The sequence below is a fragment of the Euleptes europaea genome, chromosome 1, assembly GCF_029931775.1.
Source record: "Euleptes europaea isolate rEulEur1 chromosome 1, rEulEur1.hap1, whole genome shotgun sequence".
In the NCBI taxonomy this organism is placed as follows: domain Eukaryota; kingdom Metazoa; phylum Chordata; class Lepidosauria; order Squamata; family Sphaerodactylidae; genus Euleptes; species Euleptes europaea.
Genome location: NC_079312.1, coordinates 17402209 through 17423648, shown reverse-complemented (window position 1 = coordinate 17423648; position 21440 = coordinate 17402209). Strand labels below are relative to the sequence as shown.

Sequence of the window (21440 nt, the reverse complement as noted above, 5' to 3'; positions counted from 1 at the left end):
GAGAGCTCTAAGAGAGCTGTGACTAGCCCAAGGTCATCCAGCAGGCTTCGTGAGGAGGAGTGGGGAAACCAACCTGGTTCACCAGATTAGCGTTCGCCACTCGTGTGGAGGAGTGGGGAATCAAACCCAGTTCTCCAGATTAGAGTCTACCACTCCAAACCACCACTCTTAACTACTACACCACACTGGCTGTCCCTAGACTGGATGGAAAGGTCAAAGCTTGTGAAAAGCCAGTCTGGGCAGGCCAGCTATAAAAGTGTGTAATAAGGCTAAAAGCTGTGCTGAATTTTCTGCATGGTCTGATTTTTGTACTGAAAATTGCTCTTTTGAAATAGAATTTGTTTTTGTCAAACTGATTGCTAATCCTCCCCCACCCCTCACCCCTCAAAAAACCCACTCCATATTTGGTTCAAGTACATTTGATAACCACAACCAAAAAGGGAGAACAGGTTCTCAATACAAAATGAGAAAAAGGAAGTAAAAAAGAAAATATAAGCAAACGTTTTGAAATATGAAGTCAATTGTCACAAAATCTGTACAACACCACACATAAAATAACCGAATCATAATAAATTGCCCGTCAGTTAACCTCAGTGCAAAACTCTATTGCTTAACAATTAAAGGAAATTTCGTTAGGGCTCCAAGAACAGACAACCACATCAGGGAAAAACTGAATGCTAAAATAGATGGTGCTTTGGTGTAGAAACAGGGTGAAGTCAGCAGTTTGTATAGGCACACCTCGTTTTATTGCACTTCGCAGGTATTGTATTTTTTTTATGAATTGAAGGTTTGTGGCCAACCCTGCTTCGGGCAAGTCTATCGGGGCCATTTTCCCAACAGCGTGTGCTCAGTTCATGTCTCGGTGTCACATTTTTAGCAATAAAGTATTTTTAATTAAGGTATGTACATTTTTTTAGACATAACGCTTTTGCACACTTAATAGACTACAGTATAGTGTAAACATAACTTTTAGATGCACCGGGAAACAAAAAAATTCGCGCGACTCGCTTTACTGCGACATTCAGTTTTTTTGCGGTGGTCTGGAACCGAACCTGCCGTATCTCCAAGGTACGCCTGTATTCCCGTTTCCAGACTCACTTGCAGTCTCTATGACAGTGGCTGCGATGTAGAGTGATCTTCCAATTAGGTCCTGTAGAGGGTACCGAGTCACAAGAAGGCTGCCTTTTAGGGTCACTGAGGCATGGCCTTCGACCACCTGGTATAATTGAAATTAGTGGGGAGATGAGGGAAATCAAAATCCGTTGTATCGCATGCACATTAAAGTATACACATGACTTTCCTGGGTCTTTAGGAAGAGAGAGGGGACTAAGATATCAGTGTCTGGGGAGTAAAAAAAACACCTGTCAAGACTCAAGAGAAACAAATCTGTTGAGGAAAGATGGAAATGGAGCCAACTGCAGGCCCGTGTATCAGATGCAGGACCTCAGTACAGTAGGGATGGCAACAATATCGGTAGCGGCCAGTGATGTACATGCTGCAGCAGTTACAGTGTTGGACTTGGATCTGGGAGAATCAGGTTCGAATCCCCACTCTGCCGTGGAAGCTTGCCGGATCACCTTGGGCCAGTCATACACTTTCAACCTAACCTACCTCACAGGGTTGTTGTGAGGATAAAATGGAGGACAATTATGCAAGCCAATTTGAGTTCCCACTGCGGAGGAAAGTGGGATATAAATGAAGTAAACAAATAAAACAAATAAATAAAAATTATTTTAGATTTGCTTTGCATTGTGGAATCCTATGCTTTGATTTTGAGAGGTTTGATATAAGTTACTGATAGCCCAATCTAGATCTCTGTGGTACGGGAGGAAATAGATACCTATCATGACTAGTAGCCATTGATAGCCCCATTCTCCATGAATCTGTCCACTCCCCTTTCAAAGTTTTCCAAGATGGTGGCCATCACCACATCATGTGACAGTGAGTTCCATAATTTAACTGTGTACTGCGTGAAGTACTTCCTTTTGTCTGTTCTGAATCTCCTATCCTTCAGCTTCAGTGGATGACCCCGGGTTCTAGTATTATGGGAGAGGGAGAAAAGCTTCTCCCTGTCCACCCTCTCCATGCCAAGCATAATTTTATATACCTCTGCCATGTCTCCCCTTAAGTTGCCTTTTGTCTAAACTAAAAAGCCCTCAGCATTTTAACCGCTCCTCATAGGGCCGGTGCTCTAGCCCCCAGATCATTTTGGTTCCTCTTTTCTGAATCTTTTCAAGCTCTGCAATATCCTTTTCCAGGTGCAGTCACTAGAACTGTATGCAATATTCCAAGAGTGGTCTCACCACAGATGTAGAAAAGGGCAGTATGACAGTGGTAGTTTTATTCTCTATTCCTGTTCTAATTATGGCCGGCGTGGAATTTGCCTTTTTCACAGCAGCTGCACAATGGGTTGACATTCTCATTGAGCTGTCCACTGCCACCCCAAGATCCCTTTCTTAGTCTGTCGCTGCCAGAACAGATCCCATCAATGTATCTGTGAAGCTGGGATTTTTTTTTGCCCCAATATGCATCACTTTACACTTGCTCACATTGAATCTCGCCCTTTTAATGCCCATTCCCCCAGTTTGAAGAGAGACTTTTGGATTGCTTCGCAATCCCTTTTTGTCTTAAATAAACTGAGTTATCTGCGAACTTGGCTACCTCACTACTCACTCCTAACTCTAGGTCATTTATGAACAGGTTGGAAAGCACCAGTCCCAATACAGATCCCTGAGGGACCCCACTCCTCACAACCCTCTATTAAGAAAACTAACCATTTATTCCTACTATCTGCTTCCTGTTTTTTAGCCAATTTCTAATTCATAAGAATGAAAATCTCCAGGCAGACTTCCCAGCAGACCTGAGTTCCAACATTCCTCCCTTCAGGGACCAAGCACCTAATGGATAGTAAGGAGAATTTAGGAGGACTGGGTTTAAGAGGGCTGCCAATATCCTAGAGAGAAAAATGACCTGCCTTTTTAATCAGCTGTTATTTACCAGGTGAAGTTGTTCACCTCCATGCCAAGGAAAGCTTCACCTGCCCACTTCTGGACATTAAGCCTCTATTCAGGGAACAGAACATTTCTCTCCAGGCCTGTCAGCAATCCTAAAGCGGGACACGGCGAACAGCTGAGGTGCTGCGATACATGTCTATTCTCTTACCGAAACTTGCTGCTCCAGTCCTGGGAGGATAGTTTTCTCCCCATTCTCATCCCTCACACCAAATCGCACATAGGCCGTGCCGCCGACACCCTTCCCATAGAAAAATCTGTTTCAGGAGGAATTTAGTTGTCACAAGGAATACAAAGCATAAGTAGATGGAAAAAATTAATCTTTCCCACAGTCTGAAGAGCACACTTTTAAACCCTGATGACAATCTCCCTCCCTTCGATGGAAATCTCCACCCCACCCCTACATTAAAAAAATTATTTTATATGTCTGAAATGGAGTCTCTGAGTGCCACTTACTTAGCCTGGAGTTCAATTTGCAAATCAGAGTCCTGCTGTCCTGAGAGGAGAAAGTATTTCCGTTCCGGGATAATTGTCACCTCAAAATTAGGAAGCACTAACGGGAAGAAGATGATAGGCATCCATTTAGTAAACGCTCCTGACCCTTCATTCGCCTAGGAGCAATCTGCACCATTTTTCAATATTTCCCTGTATATTTGTGATAATATATGAAAAGCATCGCATACAGACCTATATTTTTAATATCAATGTCATTTTTAAAGTTAACAATCAGATGAGCCTGTTGTAGATTTGATCTCTGATATGATTAGCTATTGACTTTAGCTGTAGCAGCCATGGCTTGTCTGTATGCGTCTTCTATAATCAGGGAACGTTACCCTTTTTTAGGCATCAGGCCAAAACATTTGTTTATCTAGGCTTTTAATGATGGGCTTGAACTTTTAATACCATCTTTACAGCATTTTTAGTCTAAATTCTGTTATTAATTTTAAGCTGCACAATGATCTATGGTTTTCATGCTCTGGCTGGGTTTTTCATGATGGGTTTTAATTAATGACTGTTAACATTTTATGTTTTTTTATTAAGTTTTATTTTGTAAGCCGCCTTGGGCAGGTTCCCTGGAGAGGTGGCATAAAAATGTTCCTAAATAAATAAGAGACCAAGCAAACTCATTCCACTGGATGAGAGCGGCCATTTATGCATGGGGAGGTTTTGCCTTGGATTTGCCGCTCTCTAGATGCACATATTCCCCATCCAAATTCTCAAAACTCAAAAATAAGCCTCCATGAAGAGTTTTGACAATTCAGATGGGAAAAATGTGCATCCAGAAAGCGGCAAATCCAAGGCAAAACCTCCTGTGCATAAATGACCAGCAACTCCCAAATGCAGACCATAGGCAAAGTAGGATTAACACAATATCTGATCTAATCAAGGAAATTCAGGGTGAAACGTGAAAAGTGGATCAAATCAGAAAAGAACAAAGGCCATATAAAGGTATATCACGTTGGGTAGCCGTGTTAGTCTGTCACTAGCAGTAGAAAAGAGTAGCACTTTAAAGACTAACAACATTTCTGGCAGGGGATGACCTTTTGTGAGCCACAGCTCACTTCTTCAGATACAGCTAGAACTCACCACGCTGGAACCCCCCACCTTTTGCAATTATATACAGTGATTGCATTCCCTAGATGGACAAGTACCTGTTGAGTTTTGGCCTGTCATGCTGAGTCTCCATGAGGAAGAGGGGGAAAAAAAGACACCCCTCCTCCCCGAACATACCATATTTTTTCACCTCAAACTCTGTGGTAGTGTTGGAACCTGGAGTGTCAACAAATTGGGCTGTGATTCGCCAAATACCAGGCCTGGAAAGGAGAAAGACAAAGACAGCAGGGGAATATTGAGCCGGAACCCAGAAAGGTTGTTCTGCGTGCCAAAGGGTGTTCTGGACGTGTGTTAGAGGGGCTGTGAGTCAGTGGTAGAATACGTGAAGCTGCCTTATACTGAATCAGACCCCTAGCCCATCAAAGTCAGTCTTGTCTACTCAGACCGGCCGCGGCTCTCCAGGGTCTCAGGCGGAGGTCTTTCACATCACCTACTTGCCTAGTCCCTTTAACTGAGGATGCCGGGGATTGAACCTGGGACCTTCTGCATGCCAAGCAGATGCTCTATCACTAAGCCACAGCCCCTCCCCAGAGGAGAACAACTGCTTGGCATGCAGAAGGTCTTCTTTTCAACCCCCATCCCTTCCACTTAAAGAATCTGGCAGTATCTGGCAGCAAGAGCTTCACCCTCAGAGCCAGTGTGGTATAGTGGTTAATAGCAGTGGTTTGGAGAGGTGGACTCTAATTTGGAAAACCGAGTTTGATTCCCCTCTCCTCCACATGAGCGGCAGAGGCTAATCTGGTGAACTGGATTTGTTTCCCCACTCCTACACACGAAGCCAGCTAGTTGCAGCTCTCTTAGAGCTCTCTCAGCCCCACCTACTTCACTGGGTGTCTGTTGTGGGGAGGGGAAGGGAAGGTGATTGTAAGCTGGTTTGAGTCTCCCTTAAGTGGTAGAGAAAGTTGGCATATAAAAACCAACTCTTCATCTTCTTCTAACTATGGCATGAAGGCAAAAGGGCTGGGTTAGACGAAAATTTCTAGAATTCTACTGTCCAAAGCAGCTGCCTGTTGGGTGGGTTGGGCCAGCCCTGGTTACTAGGGTTGCCATCCTCCAGGTGGTGGCTGGAGATCTCCTGGGATTACACCTGATCTCCAGGTGAAAGAGATCAGTTCACCTGGAGAAAATGGCTACTTTGGAAAGTGGACTCTGTGGTATTGTACTGAAGTCCCTCCCCTTCCCAAACCCTGCCCTTCTTAGGCTCCCCCCACAAACCTCCAGATATTACCCAAACCAGAGCTAGCTAACCTACTGGTTCCACAGCTGCTGAAACTTACTCAGTGATAGCAGGGATTGTCACTTGATCCTGTATCACGAAATCCTGTGGCACACGCTGATATTTCCGGACCTGAAGACCTCGCGGGTTCTAACAGCAACAGGAAAATAAGAAGAGGTGGGAGGGTTGCTTTTTTTCCCAATGGCTTCATAAAATAATTAAGGTCTCCCACCTGCTTTCTTCAACCTGCAACAATAATTTTTAATTGACTGGCAAAGAAACGAAATAACTTCCCAGTTACCTGAACAGTGATGAAGATGGATTCGAAGGCTGGCCGCAGCTTGTGATCCAGGGCAAAGATTCGGAAATACACTGGAACGAAGAGATCAAAAATAAGGGTGAGGATGACAGTAAAGGCAGAGTAAGACATGAGCCAAGTTACTTTCCCTTTCCGTATTAAAATATTAAAATCATTGTTTACTTATTAAATATCTGGAATGGCTATATTTTTGTTGTTTACGACAATAGGACCATGTTAGGTTTTTGGTCTTTATATGGGCAACCTAATCAAGATATATAATTTATCCTATAACAATTTAGTTAGCTGGTCAATGTTATTTATACTCTGCTTGCCTCATTGAAGTATGAATCAGGATATTCTTTATTCATAGCCTATGTGTCTCAAAGGAAGAAAGTAGATTCCTTTGAAATGTGGTGTTAGAGGAGAGTTTTACAGATACCATGGGCTGCCAAAAAGACAAACGAGTAGGTTTTAGATCAAATCAAGCCTGAACTGTCCCTAAAAGCTAAAATGACCAAACTGAGGCTATTGTACTTTGGTCACATTATGAGAAGACTAGAGTCACTGGGAAAGACAATCATGATAGGAAAAATTGAAGGCAGCAGGAAAAGAGGAAGACCCAACAAGAGATGGGTCTATATGGGTCTTCCTTCCTCTATAAAGGAAACCACAGCCCTCAATTTGCAAGACCTGAGCAAGGCTGTTAAGGATAGGACACTTTGGAGGACATTGATTCATAGGGTTGCCGTGAGTCAGAAGAGACTTGGCAGCACTTAATACACATATATGTCGCACTGAATACATGTTATGTATTACTCAAGCAAAGAGATTTGTATTTTGTATATATCAATGTTTCTAAATTTAAAAGTGTGTGCATGTGTGTGTGTGTGTATTCCCCCTTTTGCAAATGTGGCCAACAGGACTGCATTTGCGAGGAGGAGGAGAAGAAGAAGGAGAAGAAAAAGAAGAAGAGATGGTTTTTATATGCCAACTTTCTCTACCACTTAAGGGTGAATCAAACCAGCTTACAATCACCTTCCCTTCCCCTCCCCACAACAGACACTCTGTGAAGTAGGTGGGGCTGAGAGAGCTCTAAGACAGCTGTGACTAGCCCAAGGTCACCCAGCTGGCTTCATGTGTAGAAGTGGGGAAATCAACCTGGTTCCCCAGATTAGTGTCCGCCACTCATGTGGAGGAGTGGGGAATCAAACCTGGTTCTCCAGAACAGACTCCACCGCTCCAAACCACTGTTCTTAACCACTACACCCCACTGGAGAACAATGTGGGGGGGAAAAGCTCTTTAATAATTTTCTCTCTGAAAAAGCCACACCCAAAAAACTTTTACCCATCCTAACGAAAACGTATAGGTATTTGTATCCCCCCCCAGCAGTGTACAAGCAACTATGGATGGCCAAGAATCCAACAGATACAGCAGCTGCTTTCTGAAGACTCTCTTTTGGCTAACTGCCTGCCAAGTAAAAAAGAAGGACAACACTAACGGGAAGAGAACACTGTGAAACTATTTGAAGGGGTACAGGTGGGACTCACCCTTTTGCCCAGGGGTATAGATGGGCTTGTCTGTTTGTATAAACAGGTACCCTCGGCGAGTGCTCCAGCGTAGGTTGAGGGTTTGGATGCCATTGGGACTGGGAAGATTGGAGCTGCGAGCAACAAGTTGGATGTAACGGTCCCTGCGCAGGGTAGACAAGCCGCACTGGATGAAACGTTCATGGGTCACCTGAGGAAATGAGAAAGTGGGGGGACTGAGAAGCGGAGGAGACTCAGGGCAAAGGCCTAATTCACACAAAAACAGCAGGAAATCCTCCAGGACAGAGCTGTTGTTGACTGCAGGCGAGGGTTCCCATAAAACTTTGGGTGTCTTGTCAAACTTTGGGTGGAATCCTTGTATATAGAAAATGAACTTATCAAAGAGAAAAGCTACACTAGAACGCTTCTCGCTGTCCAGGGAAGGGTTTTTTTTTTAATGGAAGAACATTCTGTGGTAAAATCTCCACTTTCAGCAGAGTCTATGCACAACTATTCTGCTGTTAGTATTGACGAGGCCAAAGACAGGAGGAAAAAAATCGCCATTTTGGGAGCCAGGGTTACGGCTGTAATTCACAGCTCCAGAGTTGAAAATGACCCGGCACTCATCTTGTCCTTGTTGGAACAGGCAAAGGCCTTTTATGCACGGGTTGTATCCATCGCCATCAAGCCCCGAGTACTTCAGGGCATTGTATTCATTATGCGTGTATTTTCTGACCTTGAGAGGTCACCTCACTCTCCTCTCGCATTTTGCTGCTTTTTGTGGATGCTGTTTTACCCCAAGTTTAATGTCTGCCTCGATCCCAAATTGAAAGCTGGTCCTGTGCATACTTGTCAATTTGGGGGTTTCTCCCTGTGCCCAGTCTCGCTTCTCCCTCCCACTTGTCTTTTTCCCTCATCTAACCCCTCCCCTCAAAGCTGGAATACTATGAGGCTGTTTATTGGTCAGTTTCACAGTGAGTGTGGTCAGTTTCAGACTGCAGCCTGATCACAAATGACATGGATGCTTATTTGGTCAGTTTCACAGCGAGTTTGGTCAGTTTCAGACCTCAGCAGGGGTTTTTTTGTTTTGTTTGCAACTAGCGAGAATGCTGGAATAATCACAAGCAACCTATGAAGCTGCTTATTTGGTCAATTTCACAGCGCCTGCACTGTGCCAACATTTTTTTTTTGCACTAGCAATCTAGCACTAGACAGCATGCATGAACCACAATAAATAAATAAAAGAAGGAGGTGGCAAGCCGTGTAACCATGACGACATCAGTGACCATTCCCTCAATAGATCTGAAGCTCTGCATTTTCCCTGGTGATGCATGCGGTAAACCCTAAGTACTTCAGGGATTTCTTTGGGGGAATAGCCCCTGTGCATAGTGATTTGAGAATTCGAGTTCAAATACTGTGCATCAAGAGAGCAGTATATGCAGCAGAAACTGCCCATGCATAAAAGGCCAGAGTTTGGTGTACAAAGAAGAGAGAAGACGATTCTTCAAGAGACAGCAAGAGGGCAGTTAGATAGAATAGTGAGGTCAGCACCTTCTCTCCTGATAAGTGTCTTTGCTTGTCTGTCCCCAGATAGCAACTTTTAGGGCAATAGCCGCGGCAATAGCTTCCTTCTTCTCAGAAGTTCCACTCTCTCGCTCTCTCAGCTAGTCATGTAGTTAGGACATTATCTCTCTCTTTCTTCACTATCAAGTATGTTAGTCCCTGAATACACCTCAATCTATACTTTAATCTGGTTGCATACCTTTGAAGTGTTAATTACTCTGCCAACAGTCCAACCTTTGGTAATCTCCACAGCAGCCTTAGCCCCAGTTATGTTAAATTTTCTGAAAACACTTGAAAACTAAATATAAACATTTTGGGGGTTGGTTGTCATGAAAGATAACCAGCTCTATATAACCTTATCCAAGTCTCCTGGTGATGCAGTAGAGGTCCTAAATCACTGCCTGGCTGCTATAGTAAATAGGGTAAAAGCGAACAAATTGAAACTAAACCCTGAAAAGACAGAGGTAACGCTGACTGGGTAGGCATAAATCTTGAAGGACATTGTGCTCCCCACTTTTGATGGACTTCAGCTGACCCTTGCCGGCTTGGTTAAGAGCCTCGGGTTATACTGGGCCCAACGTTATTGCTGGAGAAGTAAGTTAATGCAGCTGCAAGGAAGGCTTTCTAGCAGAGGGGAGGGGCTGTGGCTCAAGGGTAGAGCATCTGCTTGGCATGCAGAAGGTCCCAGGTTCAATCCCAAGCATCTCCAGTTAAAGGGACTATGCAAGTAGGTGATGTGAAAGACCTCTGCCAGAGACCCTGGAGAGCCGCTGCCAGTCTGAGTAGACAATACTGACTTCGATGGACCAAGGGTCTGATTCCGTATAGGGCAGCTTCATGTGTTCAGCCTAGTGCGAAAGATGGCCCCTTACCAGTTGGTACGGCTGATCTGGCCACCTGGATCCATGCCACAGTAGCATCGAGACTAGCCTATCTATAATGCCCTGTACTTCAGTCTCCCCTCAAAATCAGTTCGGAAATTCCAGCTGGAGCAGAATGCCGCAGCTTGGCTGTTATCGGGAGCTAGATGGAGCATCCATATTACTCCCATTCTGAAGTTACTCCACTGGCTGCCCACCAATTACCGGGCTCAATTTAAGGTTTTGGCCATCACATACAAAGCCATTGACAGCCTTGCACCGTCATAGAATCATAGAATCATAGAGTTGGAAGGGACCACCAGGGCCATCAAGTCCAACCCCCTGCACAATGCAGGAAATTCACAACTACCTCCCCCCTCCACACCCCTAGTGACCAGAAGATGGCCAAGATGCCCTCCCTCTCATCATCTGCCTAAGGTCACAGAATCAGCATTGCTGACAGATGGCCATCTAACCTCTGTTTAAAAACCTCCAGGGAAGGAGAGCTTACCACCTCCAGAGGAAGCCTGTTCCACTGAGGAACCGCTCTCACTGTTAGAAAATTCTTCCTAATATTTGCAAGACTGCCTCTCCTCCTATCTACCGCCATGCCAGCTTCACTCAACTGAGCAGGGCCTTCTGAAGGTGCCCCCCTGCAAATGGGCAACATCGACCACTTTCTGCTCATGTGCCTTCTTCGTTGGCTCCGACACCTCTCCCCCTCAGAAACGGCTATCATTTTTCTCTCACCGCTGCAAAAAATTAGACACAGAAATCTCTTCCCTGAGGAAAGTGGGGCCTCCTACCATCAGGGTAACATTTTCCAGAAAGCTGTTGGGCTTCAGGCTGAACGGCACCTCGGCAGAACATTTCACCCTCTCGTCGTTCTGATTCTGGAAATAGACTGTGCCCGAGAGGCCTTTGGGGGCTCCCTCGACCTGAAGCACAACCCTCACCTCTGCCCCCACGGGCACCACGCTGGGGGCGACCATCAGCAACCTGTACAGAGGGGAAGAGACAGAATCCTTTTTGTTAGATTCTTGGGGGCTTACTGCTACCATTCAGAGGGAGTGGATCGTTGATCATGGTCTATTGAAAATAAAGCTTGGTCACACGCACGCACAAAAGACACAAGACGTTTGTCTTGGTAATAAACAAGATTTACTCTAAACTCAGGGTAAAGGAAAATCACTGGGAGCAAAACAAATAATCCTTCCTACATTCTAGGTTTCCTATGCTTGCCAGAAGCCTCTGGCAGGCGCTAAGCTTACTCACGGGTAGGCATTCTTAAACGACAAGAAAGCCTCTCCATCCTATCAGGCTGGCATCCAAAAGAGAACTGGGGTACTGCTTTCACTTCCAAACAAAGGATATCGAAAGCAGTTAAACATGCAAATTGTCGTATACGTGACCACCAGGCACGATTGCAATGGCCACCATACTGACCACTTGGTCAGTTACAATATTAACCCTTTAACTGTCTGACATGTAGCTAAGCTCGCTATCTAATACCCAACCCTTTTAGACCACTGGCAACCAGCCCATCGCTGTTTAGAATCGGTAGCCGTCTTGGTTGCTTACGGGGAACAATTCAGTTTGAAAGGAAAAAAAGGGTTCTTCTGAGGCAGGAGCAGACATAACATGTGTGCCTTACTTCAAAAAATTATGAAAAGCCTTGCCCATCCAGTTCTATAAAAGGAAGCTGGAGTTTTAGCTCTTTGGCCTCCACATTCAGAGGCATTAAACTTCTGAATCCCAAGGCTAGGAGGCAACATCAGGAGAAGGCCTCAGCCTCTATGCCCTGTTGTTAGATGTCCAGAGGGACTGGTTGGCCATGGAGTGAGACAGTATGCTGGACTAGATGGACTGGTTGGCCATGGAGTTTGACAGTATGCTAGACTAGATGGTCTGGTCCAGCAGGGCTTTTCTTATGGCTACAACAATCACACCTTTCTGTACCCATTGTGTCAATGGACCAACAGTATGCTGGACTAGATGGTCTGGTCCAGCAGGGCTTTTCTTATGGCTACAACAATCACACCTTTCTGTACCCATTTGTGTCAATGGACCAACAGTGCAATCCTAAGGACACTTTCCTGGGAGTAAGCCTGTGAGGGCTATGTGTTCTGACTTCTCATCCCAACCCCTTTGAACTCGTAAAAAGCAGTTCACACCTCCCCGTGTCTTCCTGGGTCTCACGTCCCATCTATCTTGCCCAGGTGCCAGCTCTCCCTCCCCTGCTGTGCTTCCTGCCTACACTCCCTCAGGCCGAGTCCGGCCTTGAAGTGCTGATAGCCCTCACTGTCTCCTTGGAACTGTTTGATGTTTTGTATTGCACCAATCTGTCTTACTGTTTCTCACAATAGGAGTGTGACCCTCTTGCCCTGTAGTAGATATATACTGTAACCCCGATAAGCTAGTTCACTTGTAACTTTGAATCCGTGTCTGCTCATATCTTCTGAAGCCTTCAATAAATCCTTTGTTTCTGCACCAAGTCTGAGCAAGTGATTTGACGAAGTAGCACAGGGGATTGGGACTCTCACATTAAGTTACAAGTCCCTGCCTTTTCGCTCTGCATCTGTACCGGACGGGACAGCCATGCCAGGCGAGGAGGACCCCGCTACCCCCCCGGGTTCGCCGGACAAACCCGACGCACCGGAGCTACCGGACCCCAAGGATGAAGGGGCCAAACGGAAGGTACCCGTGGCCCCACCCCCGGGACCGGGCTTGGGCACGAAACCCAAGAACCCCTTCAACTCCTGGTTGGATTCCCCCAAGGACTGGTCGCTCTCACGGACCGAGGCGAAACATCGCCGCTTGGCTTTATCCGGCACGGGACTCGAAGAGGACCTCGCACGAAGGGAGGTCCTGATGGACGAGGAACGGAGGCAATGGCAAGAGGAGCGCCAGACCATGCTGGGACGCATGGATACCATGCAGGCTGTGATGGCCCAGATGGCAGCCGCCCTGGACGCACTGAAGGTACAGCCACCTCCCGGCAACCCCCCAGACGGGGCACCGGTAATCCCTCCCGTTCCTCCCAGCGCCCCGACCCGCCGTGACCTGAAGATCACGTACGATGGGTCGGGGGACCAGTTGACTTTCTTTTTGGTCCAAGTGGATATTTTTATGCGCGAGCAGGGCCGGACCTTCCCCTCCGAAGAGTCCCAGGTCCAGTACGTGGCCTCCCTCTTGCAAGGCGAGGCGGCAGCCTGGATGGTGTTGCAGTACGAACTCCGCTCCCCTGTACTAAGGAGTCTAGATGAGTTTATGGTTGCTCTCCGGAACCGGTTCGAGGACCCGAACCTGGGGGAGCGGGCTAAGGCCAACTTGATGCAACTGCGCCAAGGGACTAAGTCGGTGGCGCAGTATGCAAGCGAATTCCAGTCCCTATCGAGTAGAATTTTGGATTGGAGCGAAGCCACCCGGGTACAGTGCTTCAGGGAGGGACTGAATCCGGACCTGCAACACTGGGCTTTCATGCAGGGTAATCCCCCTGATGTTGAGGGTTGGGTACGCCATGCGGCAGACATTGAAAACCGTAAGCAACTTCTGAATCTGTCCAAGCAGCGTACCGGTCGCGACCTTCAGCGGCGAGGGGACAAACCAGGCGGGCCCAGAGATCCCCGAACACTGGGCGGCAGCGGTCCCTCGGCCGCTGAACGCCGCAAGCGCTTCGAAGCTGGAGTGTGCTTGGTATGCGGAGGCAAGGGTCACTTCGCCTCGCAATGCCCGTCCCGTACCGGGCGTCCTCCTCCGCCCCGTATGACCGAACCGGAGAAAACCCCGGCGGAGGGCCAACCTCGACGCCGGAGTAGTGCTCCTGGACGCCGGAGCGCGCCCTCTGCGCTGCACGCGCGCACCCAAGAAGAAGCTTCTACTTCCTCCGGTCCATCGGGATCCCGGATTACAAATGCCACCTTTGACTCCGCCGAGTCACGGAATACAATTACCCCATCTCCTTCGTCCAGCGAGGAGGAAGAGTGGGAGATACCGGCAAAAAACGCCGTCGGTCTGCTGTAAGAGGGGCTCCTCAGCAGACCGTGCCGATTGTTGTGCAAGGAGCTCCCCCAATGGTAAGCGCCCAAGAGGAAAATGTGTATATCAGGGTCCACCTTTCCTGATATACACATATGCACCCCAGCCGCCGCGTTGGTGGGCTCCCCGGCGTCTGTTACCGCTCCACCCCTGCTACCCTCCGAGTATGCACAGTTCGCGGATGTATTCGATGTGAGGGAATGTGATGAACTGCCCCCACACCGAGAAACCGACTGCGCCATTGAGATTGTGGGGGAAGGCAAACTGTCCAAGGGAAAGGTTTATCCCATGAGCCCTAATGAGAAAGCGGTCTTACGGGACTACCTGGACACTAACTTAGCCCGGGGTTTTATCCGTCCGTCAAAAGCCCCGTATTCTGCCCCTGCTTTCTTCGTCAAAAAGAAGACAGGGGATTTGAGACTGTGCATTGACTTTCGCAGGCTAAACGCTGTCACCCAGTCTAATGCTTACCCCTCCCTCTCATTCCAGACCTGCTAGCACAATTGAAGGAGGGCCGAATTTTCACCAAATTGGATTTGGTGGAAGCCTACCACCGCATCCGTATCAAGGAGGGGGATGAACCCAAGACAGCCTTCTCGAGTTGTTTTGGCATGTTTGAATACTTAGTCATGCCATTCGGACTTTCTGGGGCTCCCAGTGTATTCATGCAATTGATTAATGATGTATTACATGATTTGTTATTTCGTGGGGTGGTAGTGTTTTTAGATGACATTCTCATTTATTCGGAAACCATGGAAGAACATGTCCGTCTGGTGCGCGAGGTCCTCCAGCGGCTTAGGGACCACAAGTTGTATGCTAAGGTGTCCAAGTGTGAATTTCACCAACCATCTATAACCTTTTTGGGCTATGTGATCTCTCACCACGGTTTAGAGATGGACCCCGACAAGGTCCGGGCGGTTAAGGATTGGGAACCCCCCTCCACACGCCGACAGTTACAACAGTTTCTGGGGTTTGCCAATTTCTACCGCAATTTTATCCCCAACTTCGCCCAGGTGGCCCTTCCCCTCACTTCCCTCTTGCGCACTAAGGGAAAAGGGGCAAACGCCACTCTACCTTCCGCCCGTTTGCAGTGGTCTCCTCCTTGTCAGCAGGCCTTCGATAATTTAAAGCTGCTCTTTTCATCCGAACCGGTCCTGGCCCACCCGGACTGCAATAAACCGTTTGTGGTCCAGGTGGATGCCTCGGATGTGGCCATGGGAGGGGCACTACTGCAGCGGGACGGCGAAGGCGCCTTACGGCCGTGCGCCTACTTCTCTAAGAAGTTTTCCCAGTCCGAGATTAACTGGGCCATTTGGGAGAAAGAGGCAGCAGCGGTCAAACATGCCCTCACCGTTTGGAGGCACTTTCTGGAAGGGGCAGAGAGTCCGTTTGAGGTGTGGACCGATCACAAGAATTTGGAGGCGCTCAAAGGTGCCCGAAAGCTCAACTCCAAACAAATTCGTTGGGCTCAGTTTTTTGCCAAATTCCGGTTCACCCTCAAACATGTTCCCGGAAAGGAGAATGCCCTGGCTGATGCTCTGTCTCAACTACCCCAGTACCGCAATGATTTTGACCGTCCCGTGGACTCCCTGTTTACCCCCGAACAACGGGGGGAGGTCCAGGGACTGGCCGTCACCACCAGATCGCAAGCTCGCTCCCCCGGTGATCCCTTGCTCAAAGGAATCCCGGAAGCGTTTCAGCAACGTCTCCGGGACGCCTCCCTTCGGGAAGCGGAGCAGCAGGCTCTTCCTTCCGGCATGGAGCAACGGGGATCCTGGTGGACACTAGGAGGAAAACTTTATGTTCCGGCGCCTCTCCGCAAGGAGGTATTGGAGCTAGTCCACGGCGCCAAACTTGCGGGTCACTTTGGCTTCGTAAAAACACTACACCTGGTCAGACGGCAATTTTGGTGGCCTAGCATGAGAGCCGACGTGGAACTATACGTGCGCAGCTGCCCCACCTGCGCCACAGCCAAGAAAAGAATGGGAAAGCCTCCCGGGCTATTAAAACCCTTGGAAGTCCCCTCCCGACCCTGGGAGGTAATAGCCATGGACTTCATCACCGATCTGCCCCCCAGCCGGGGCAAAACTGTACTCTGGGTAATTACAGACCTGTTCTCCAAACAGGTCCATTTTGTGCCCTGTGCCGGGCTCCCCTCGGCCCAGGGTCTTGCTAGGTTGTTTATCACCCATGTCCTCAGGCTTCACTCGGTCCCCAGGAAGGTTCTCTCCGACAGGGGGGTTCAATTTGTTGCCAAATTTTGGCGGACCTTTCTAAAATTGATGGGGGTGGAGGAACAAGGGCTCTCCTCTGCCTACCACCCTCAGACCGATGGGCAGACCGAACGAGTGAATGCAGTGGTTGAATGTTACCTCCGGTGTTATGTCAATTACCACCAAGACAATTGGGTTGACCTGCTGCCTTTTGCCGTGTATGCGTACAACAATGCTCTCCATTCCTCAACGGGGTTCAGCCCTTTCCAGGTGGTGTATGGGACAGACTTTGGCCCCTTCGGCTCCACTCCCGTCACCCCTGAACTCGAGGCGATACCCGAAGTTCAGCAGTGGGTGCAAGTAGTCCGGTCCTCTTGGCCCTGATTACAAAAGAACCTTGAACGGGCCAAGCGTAAATACAAGGAGCAAGCCGACAAACATCGCTCCCCGGGGTGGGATCTCAAGGTGGGAGAACAGGTTTATCTATCCACCAAAAACCTGCGCTCCCTCCGACCCTGCAAAAAACTCAATGATCGTTACGTGGGTCCCTTCCCCATATCCCGGGTAATCAATGAGGTCACAGTGGAATTGGACCTTCCTAAAACCTTACGGGGCGTTCACCCCGTCTTCCATATTAGTTTACTCAAACCCTACGTAGCTGCTCCTCAATTCCATCCCCCACCCAAACCCGAACTGCCAACGGTTGTGGGAGGGAATACACACTTAGAAGTGTCCAAGGTCTTGGACAGCAAATGGAAAAAGGGAAAACTGTTCTACTTTGTCCGATGGAAACATCTGGGTCCGGCGCACGATGAATGGGTTGCAGCCCCCCACATGGCGGCCCCTCGCCTCGTACAAGAGTTTCATTGCGCTTATCCTGATAAGCCGCGGCCTCCCAACCTCGCGGGAGGGGGGCCTTAAGGGGGGCAGAATGTGAGGGCTATGTGTTCTGACTTCTCATCCCAACCCCTTTGAACTCGTAAAAAGCAGTTCACACCTCCCCGTGCCTTCCTGGGTCTCACGTCCCATCTATCTTGCCCAGGTGCCAGCTCTCCCTCCCCTGCTGTGCTTCCTGCCTACACTCCCTCAGGCCGAGTCCGGCCTTGAAGTGCTGATAGCCCTCACTGTCTCCTTGGAACTGTTTGATGTTTTGTATTGCACCAATCTGTCTTACTGTTTCTCACAATAGGAGTGTGACCCTCTTGCCCTGTAGTAGATATATACTGTAACCCCGATAAGCTAGTTCACTTGTAACTTTGAATCCGTGTCTGCTCATATCTTCTGAAGCCTTCAATAAATCCTTTGTTTCTGCACCAAGTCTGAGCAAGTGATTTGACGAAGTAGCACAGGGGATTGGGACTCTCACAAAGCCCCATTGAATAGCATGGGACTTACTTTCGAGTAGACCTGCTTAGGAGTGTTCCCTAAGCGCATCCCTCCGTTTAGGATTGCATTGCCAGTGGTTTAAGATAGACTGCTTCTGTACGTAGGGGTCCAGTCAGTTATCCTACCTCGTGTTCTTCTCAGCACAGAGTGATTTATTCAAAGCCTGACACTTTCGTGGCACCCTTTTCCCCCCAGGATTAAAATTGGAAACACACTTCCACTCTGAAGAAGGCTAAGAGGGACAGATATTGATAGAGAATGATAAAATTATGCAGGGGGTGGAGAAAATGGGGGGAGCTCCTCCCCCCTCACTAATAGTAGCTCAGATGCATCTAACAAAGTTCTTGAGAAATCGGTTCGAGGCGGACAACAGGAAATATTTCTTTATACAATGAGTAATTAAACGGTGGGATTCACTGCCAGAAAAAGATTAAAATACAAGTTACACAGTCAAGAGGCAAGCTGGCAGAATAAAATAACACATCTAACGGGCTGCTGATTACATACTAAGCCGTTACATAGCTGCTGTTCTTAATAGCTACGATGCTATTCCAAGCGACTGAGTGACACTCTGAAGTTGAAGTGTAGAGGAAGAATAACTATTATACCGCTTAGACAAACTTATGGAAAAGTGACCCCAGGTCAGATGACCTACAACTCCCAGTCAAGGTGGCAGGGGGTTGGACTTGATGGCCCTGGTGGTCCCTTCCAACTCTATGAGTCTATGACTCCTGGGAGAAATCTCCAGATGGTTCAAACCGGTCTAAGATGGAATGACGTTCCCAGGAGAAACGAGTTATCTCACCCCCACCCATCTTCCCAGAGATGTTCTGGCTCAACCAATTAAGATGGTATGAGCAACTGACCTTGAGGACCAGGCTGTTATCATCACAAGCTGCAGGTGTTATTTGTGAGACCAGCATGAGCTAGGTCTTTGGAAATATACTGACTGCTGAGTCTTAAACACACAAAATGGATTACCTTAAAGTTGCAAAGAACAAAATGGTTCTTCTGTCTTCACAGTTATGTTCTAAACTTAAACGAGTCCTTTCTTTTTTTCCCCTATTACAGAGTGTTCCCTCCCTTTATTTTGTTTGGGTTTTTCCCCCCAAAAAAGACTTTGGTGGATGACACTAAATTTCCACCATATTGCAACACAGATGTTGGCTGCTGTCCATAAGAACGGCCCTATTCCATTACCTCATTTCCTAATGATACGCCCTTAAAGCAATCTCATAATATACATTTTGGAATTTCCAGTATTACATAACAAATACTTTTTAAAATGAAATACTTTTTCGGTGGAAGACGAGTCTTCTTTTTGGCTAATCCCGCTGTTTTAAACACAAATATCCCACATGATACTCTCCAGATTCTCCAGAGCAAATCTCAGGCCAGGCAAAGCTCTTCACGGCAATGTGAATTAGCAAATGCAAAATCATATGCCAATAAAGCTTTTAAGCAGGATGACACATTGTAAACTAGTAACAAATTGCAAATGACAGTAGGTTTGCTAATTCAGTGAACAACATATTACATTAAAAAAAAACATCGAACAATCCTGGAACAGAAGGGTTTTCTTGTTTTCAGGTATAAGGCAGCTTCATTGATGCAAGTGAACATTAATAAGCACACAAGAGAACTAACCATGAAAGCTCGTGGACAAAAAAGGGGGGTTTGGAGATACTTCTAGGAGATCAGGAGGGAGGAGCAGAGCAAACTTCAGAAAAATTGTTTCTCTTCCCCCCCCTTATTCAGGCTGCAAGGGTATTTTCCCACCCACCCCCAGCCAAACTACGGTACCCTTCTCCTTCATGTTCTGCTTTTCTACCCAGTTCCCACACCACTGACACAACACCCTGCACTTTCACACAGCCCAAATAATGCATTCAATCCACTGACAGTGCACTTTGAAGGTGGATTTTACTGCGTGAACTGGCAAAATCCACTTGCAAACAATCGTTAAGGGGCAGTGGATTGAAAGTGCATTATTTGGGCTGTGTGAAAGTGCCACGAGTCATATTCTCGCCCCACGGTTGCCAACAACATGGAGGAAAAAAAATATCCTGTCACCTTAAGGAAAGGTAAAGGTCCCCTGTGCAAGCACCGGGTCATTCCTGACCCATGGGGTGACGTCACATCCCGACGTTTACCAGGCAGACTTTGTTTTACGGGGTGGGTTGCCAGTGCTGTCCCCAGTCATCTTCCCTTTACCCCCAGAAGCTGGGTCCTCATTTGACCGACCTCGGAAGGATGGAAGGCTGAGTCAACCTTGAGCCGTCTACCTGAAACCGACTTCCGTCGGGATCGAACTCAGGTCGTGAGCAGAGCTTTTGACTGCAGGACTGCAGCTTAACACTCTTAATCAGTATGTTGTTTCCTGGGTGATGTTATTTACCATTTCACTCTCCCATGTCCACACATTAAGCCTCTATTAAAGGGGCAGAACATTGGCAACCCTGACTCCGAGATCTTTTAATAGCTTTTATGCTTGATCCAGGGGAAAATTAGCATTCCCTGGCCACAAGAGACCCAGGACCCTCTACCCCGATAAGTATATTTTACACTTTAAGTGCCATTTTTTTTTAGTTAAACAGCAGGAAAAAGTCTTCACTAAACATTGTCTTCACTTAAAAGTCTTCACTAAAACATTTCAATTTGCAAGATCTGAGCAAGGCTGTTAAAGACAGGACATTTTGGGGGGACTTTCATTCATAGGGTCGCCATGAGTCGGAAGCGACTTGACGGCACTTAACACACACACACACAAACATTGTCAGCAAAATGTTATACCAACTTTTAAAACTGCATTTTAACTGATTTCCTTCCCAATTAAAGTCCAGCAAAACCACAACACACGTCACATAATGAAAAACTGCAAAAAATTAAGTCACAGAATTTACCATGCAATCCTAAACAGAGTTAGAGCTTTCTAAATCAATGGGCTTAAGAAGGCTTTACGATGTTTAGGATTGCCCTGTTAGTCATCCACAGCATCCCCACCTCCTTAAAATAAAGCAAACTGCTCTTTTTTAAAAATTACAAAGCTCTTGTGCCTGTGACCCCCCCCCTTAGTGGCAGGCATAAATTCAACTGGTGAAGAGTTACCCAGCAAGGAGGCACAGAGATGCAGAAAACTTTACCAGTTGAACTTCAGCCATGCAGCTATTAAAGGCAGTACACTCCTGCCACAAAAATGGAGAAGTCAGAGTGTGGGTCCTTCCTCTATATAATCCCCCTCCCTCCCGATCCCCTGTTTTCACCTTGGAGCTTGTTGGCTCAGGGCTAGCAAAGCCCCCATCCATGCCAGCCAAAGAGGCAGCCCCTTTCCAGGAGACATCTCTGGGCTGCGTCAGAGCAGGGCAGACGTCTCCTCTGCTCTGGTGCTGAAACGGGATTTTGCAATACAGTCCCACGGTGTATGTGTGTGTGTTTGGTGGTGGGGGAATATTTGCACACCGTGATAATATTTTCATGCTGTGGGAGGGAAGCTTTTCAAGAAACAGAAACAGAATTGGTTTCACTTTCCAGACTGTAGAACCTCTGAGGAAACCTTGGCTTGCCTGTGGCATATTGGTGTGGTCCCAGATCATCGAATCATAGAAACCTAGAGTTGGAAGGGACCTCCTGGGTCATCTAGTCCAACCCCATGGTGTGCAGGAGATAGAGAAGGACATTCCTAGACGATTCTACCCATTCTTCTGGGACAGG

The 21440-nt window shown here is 47.4% G+C and overlaps 1 protein-coding gene across 1 annotated transcript in view; it reads right to left on the bottom strand.

The window, feature by feature from the left end:
* LOC130474020 (complement C4-like) overlaps positions 1-21069 on the bottom strand; it is a 77194-nt gene extending 56125 nt beyond the window's left edge. The window contains exons 1-9 of the mRNA XM_056845700.1: positions 20993-21069; positions 10899-11091; positions 7691-7880; positions 6143-6213; positions 5903-5991; positions 4743-4825; positions 3468-3564; positions 3163-3268; positions 1099-1216 (exon numbers count right to left, since the gene is read on the bottom strand). Of these exons, the coding sequence (XP_056701678.1) occupies positions 1099-1216; positions 3163-3268; positions 3468-3564; positions 4743-4825; positions 5903-5991; positions 6143-6213; positions 7691-7880; positions 10899-11091; positions 20993-21069 (1024 nt within the window). The remainder of the gene's footprint in view (positions 1-1098; positions 1217-3162; positions 3269-3467; positions 3565-4742; positions 4826-5902; positions 5992-6142; positions 6214-7690; positions 7881-10898; positions 11092-20992) is intronic.
* Positions 21070-21440: the final 371 nt, after the last annotated feature.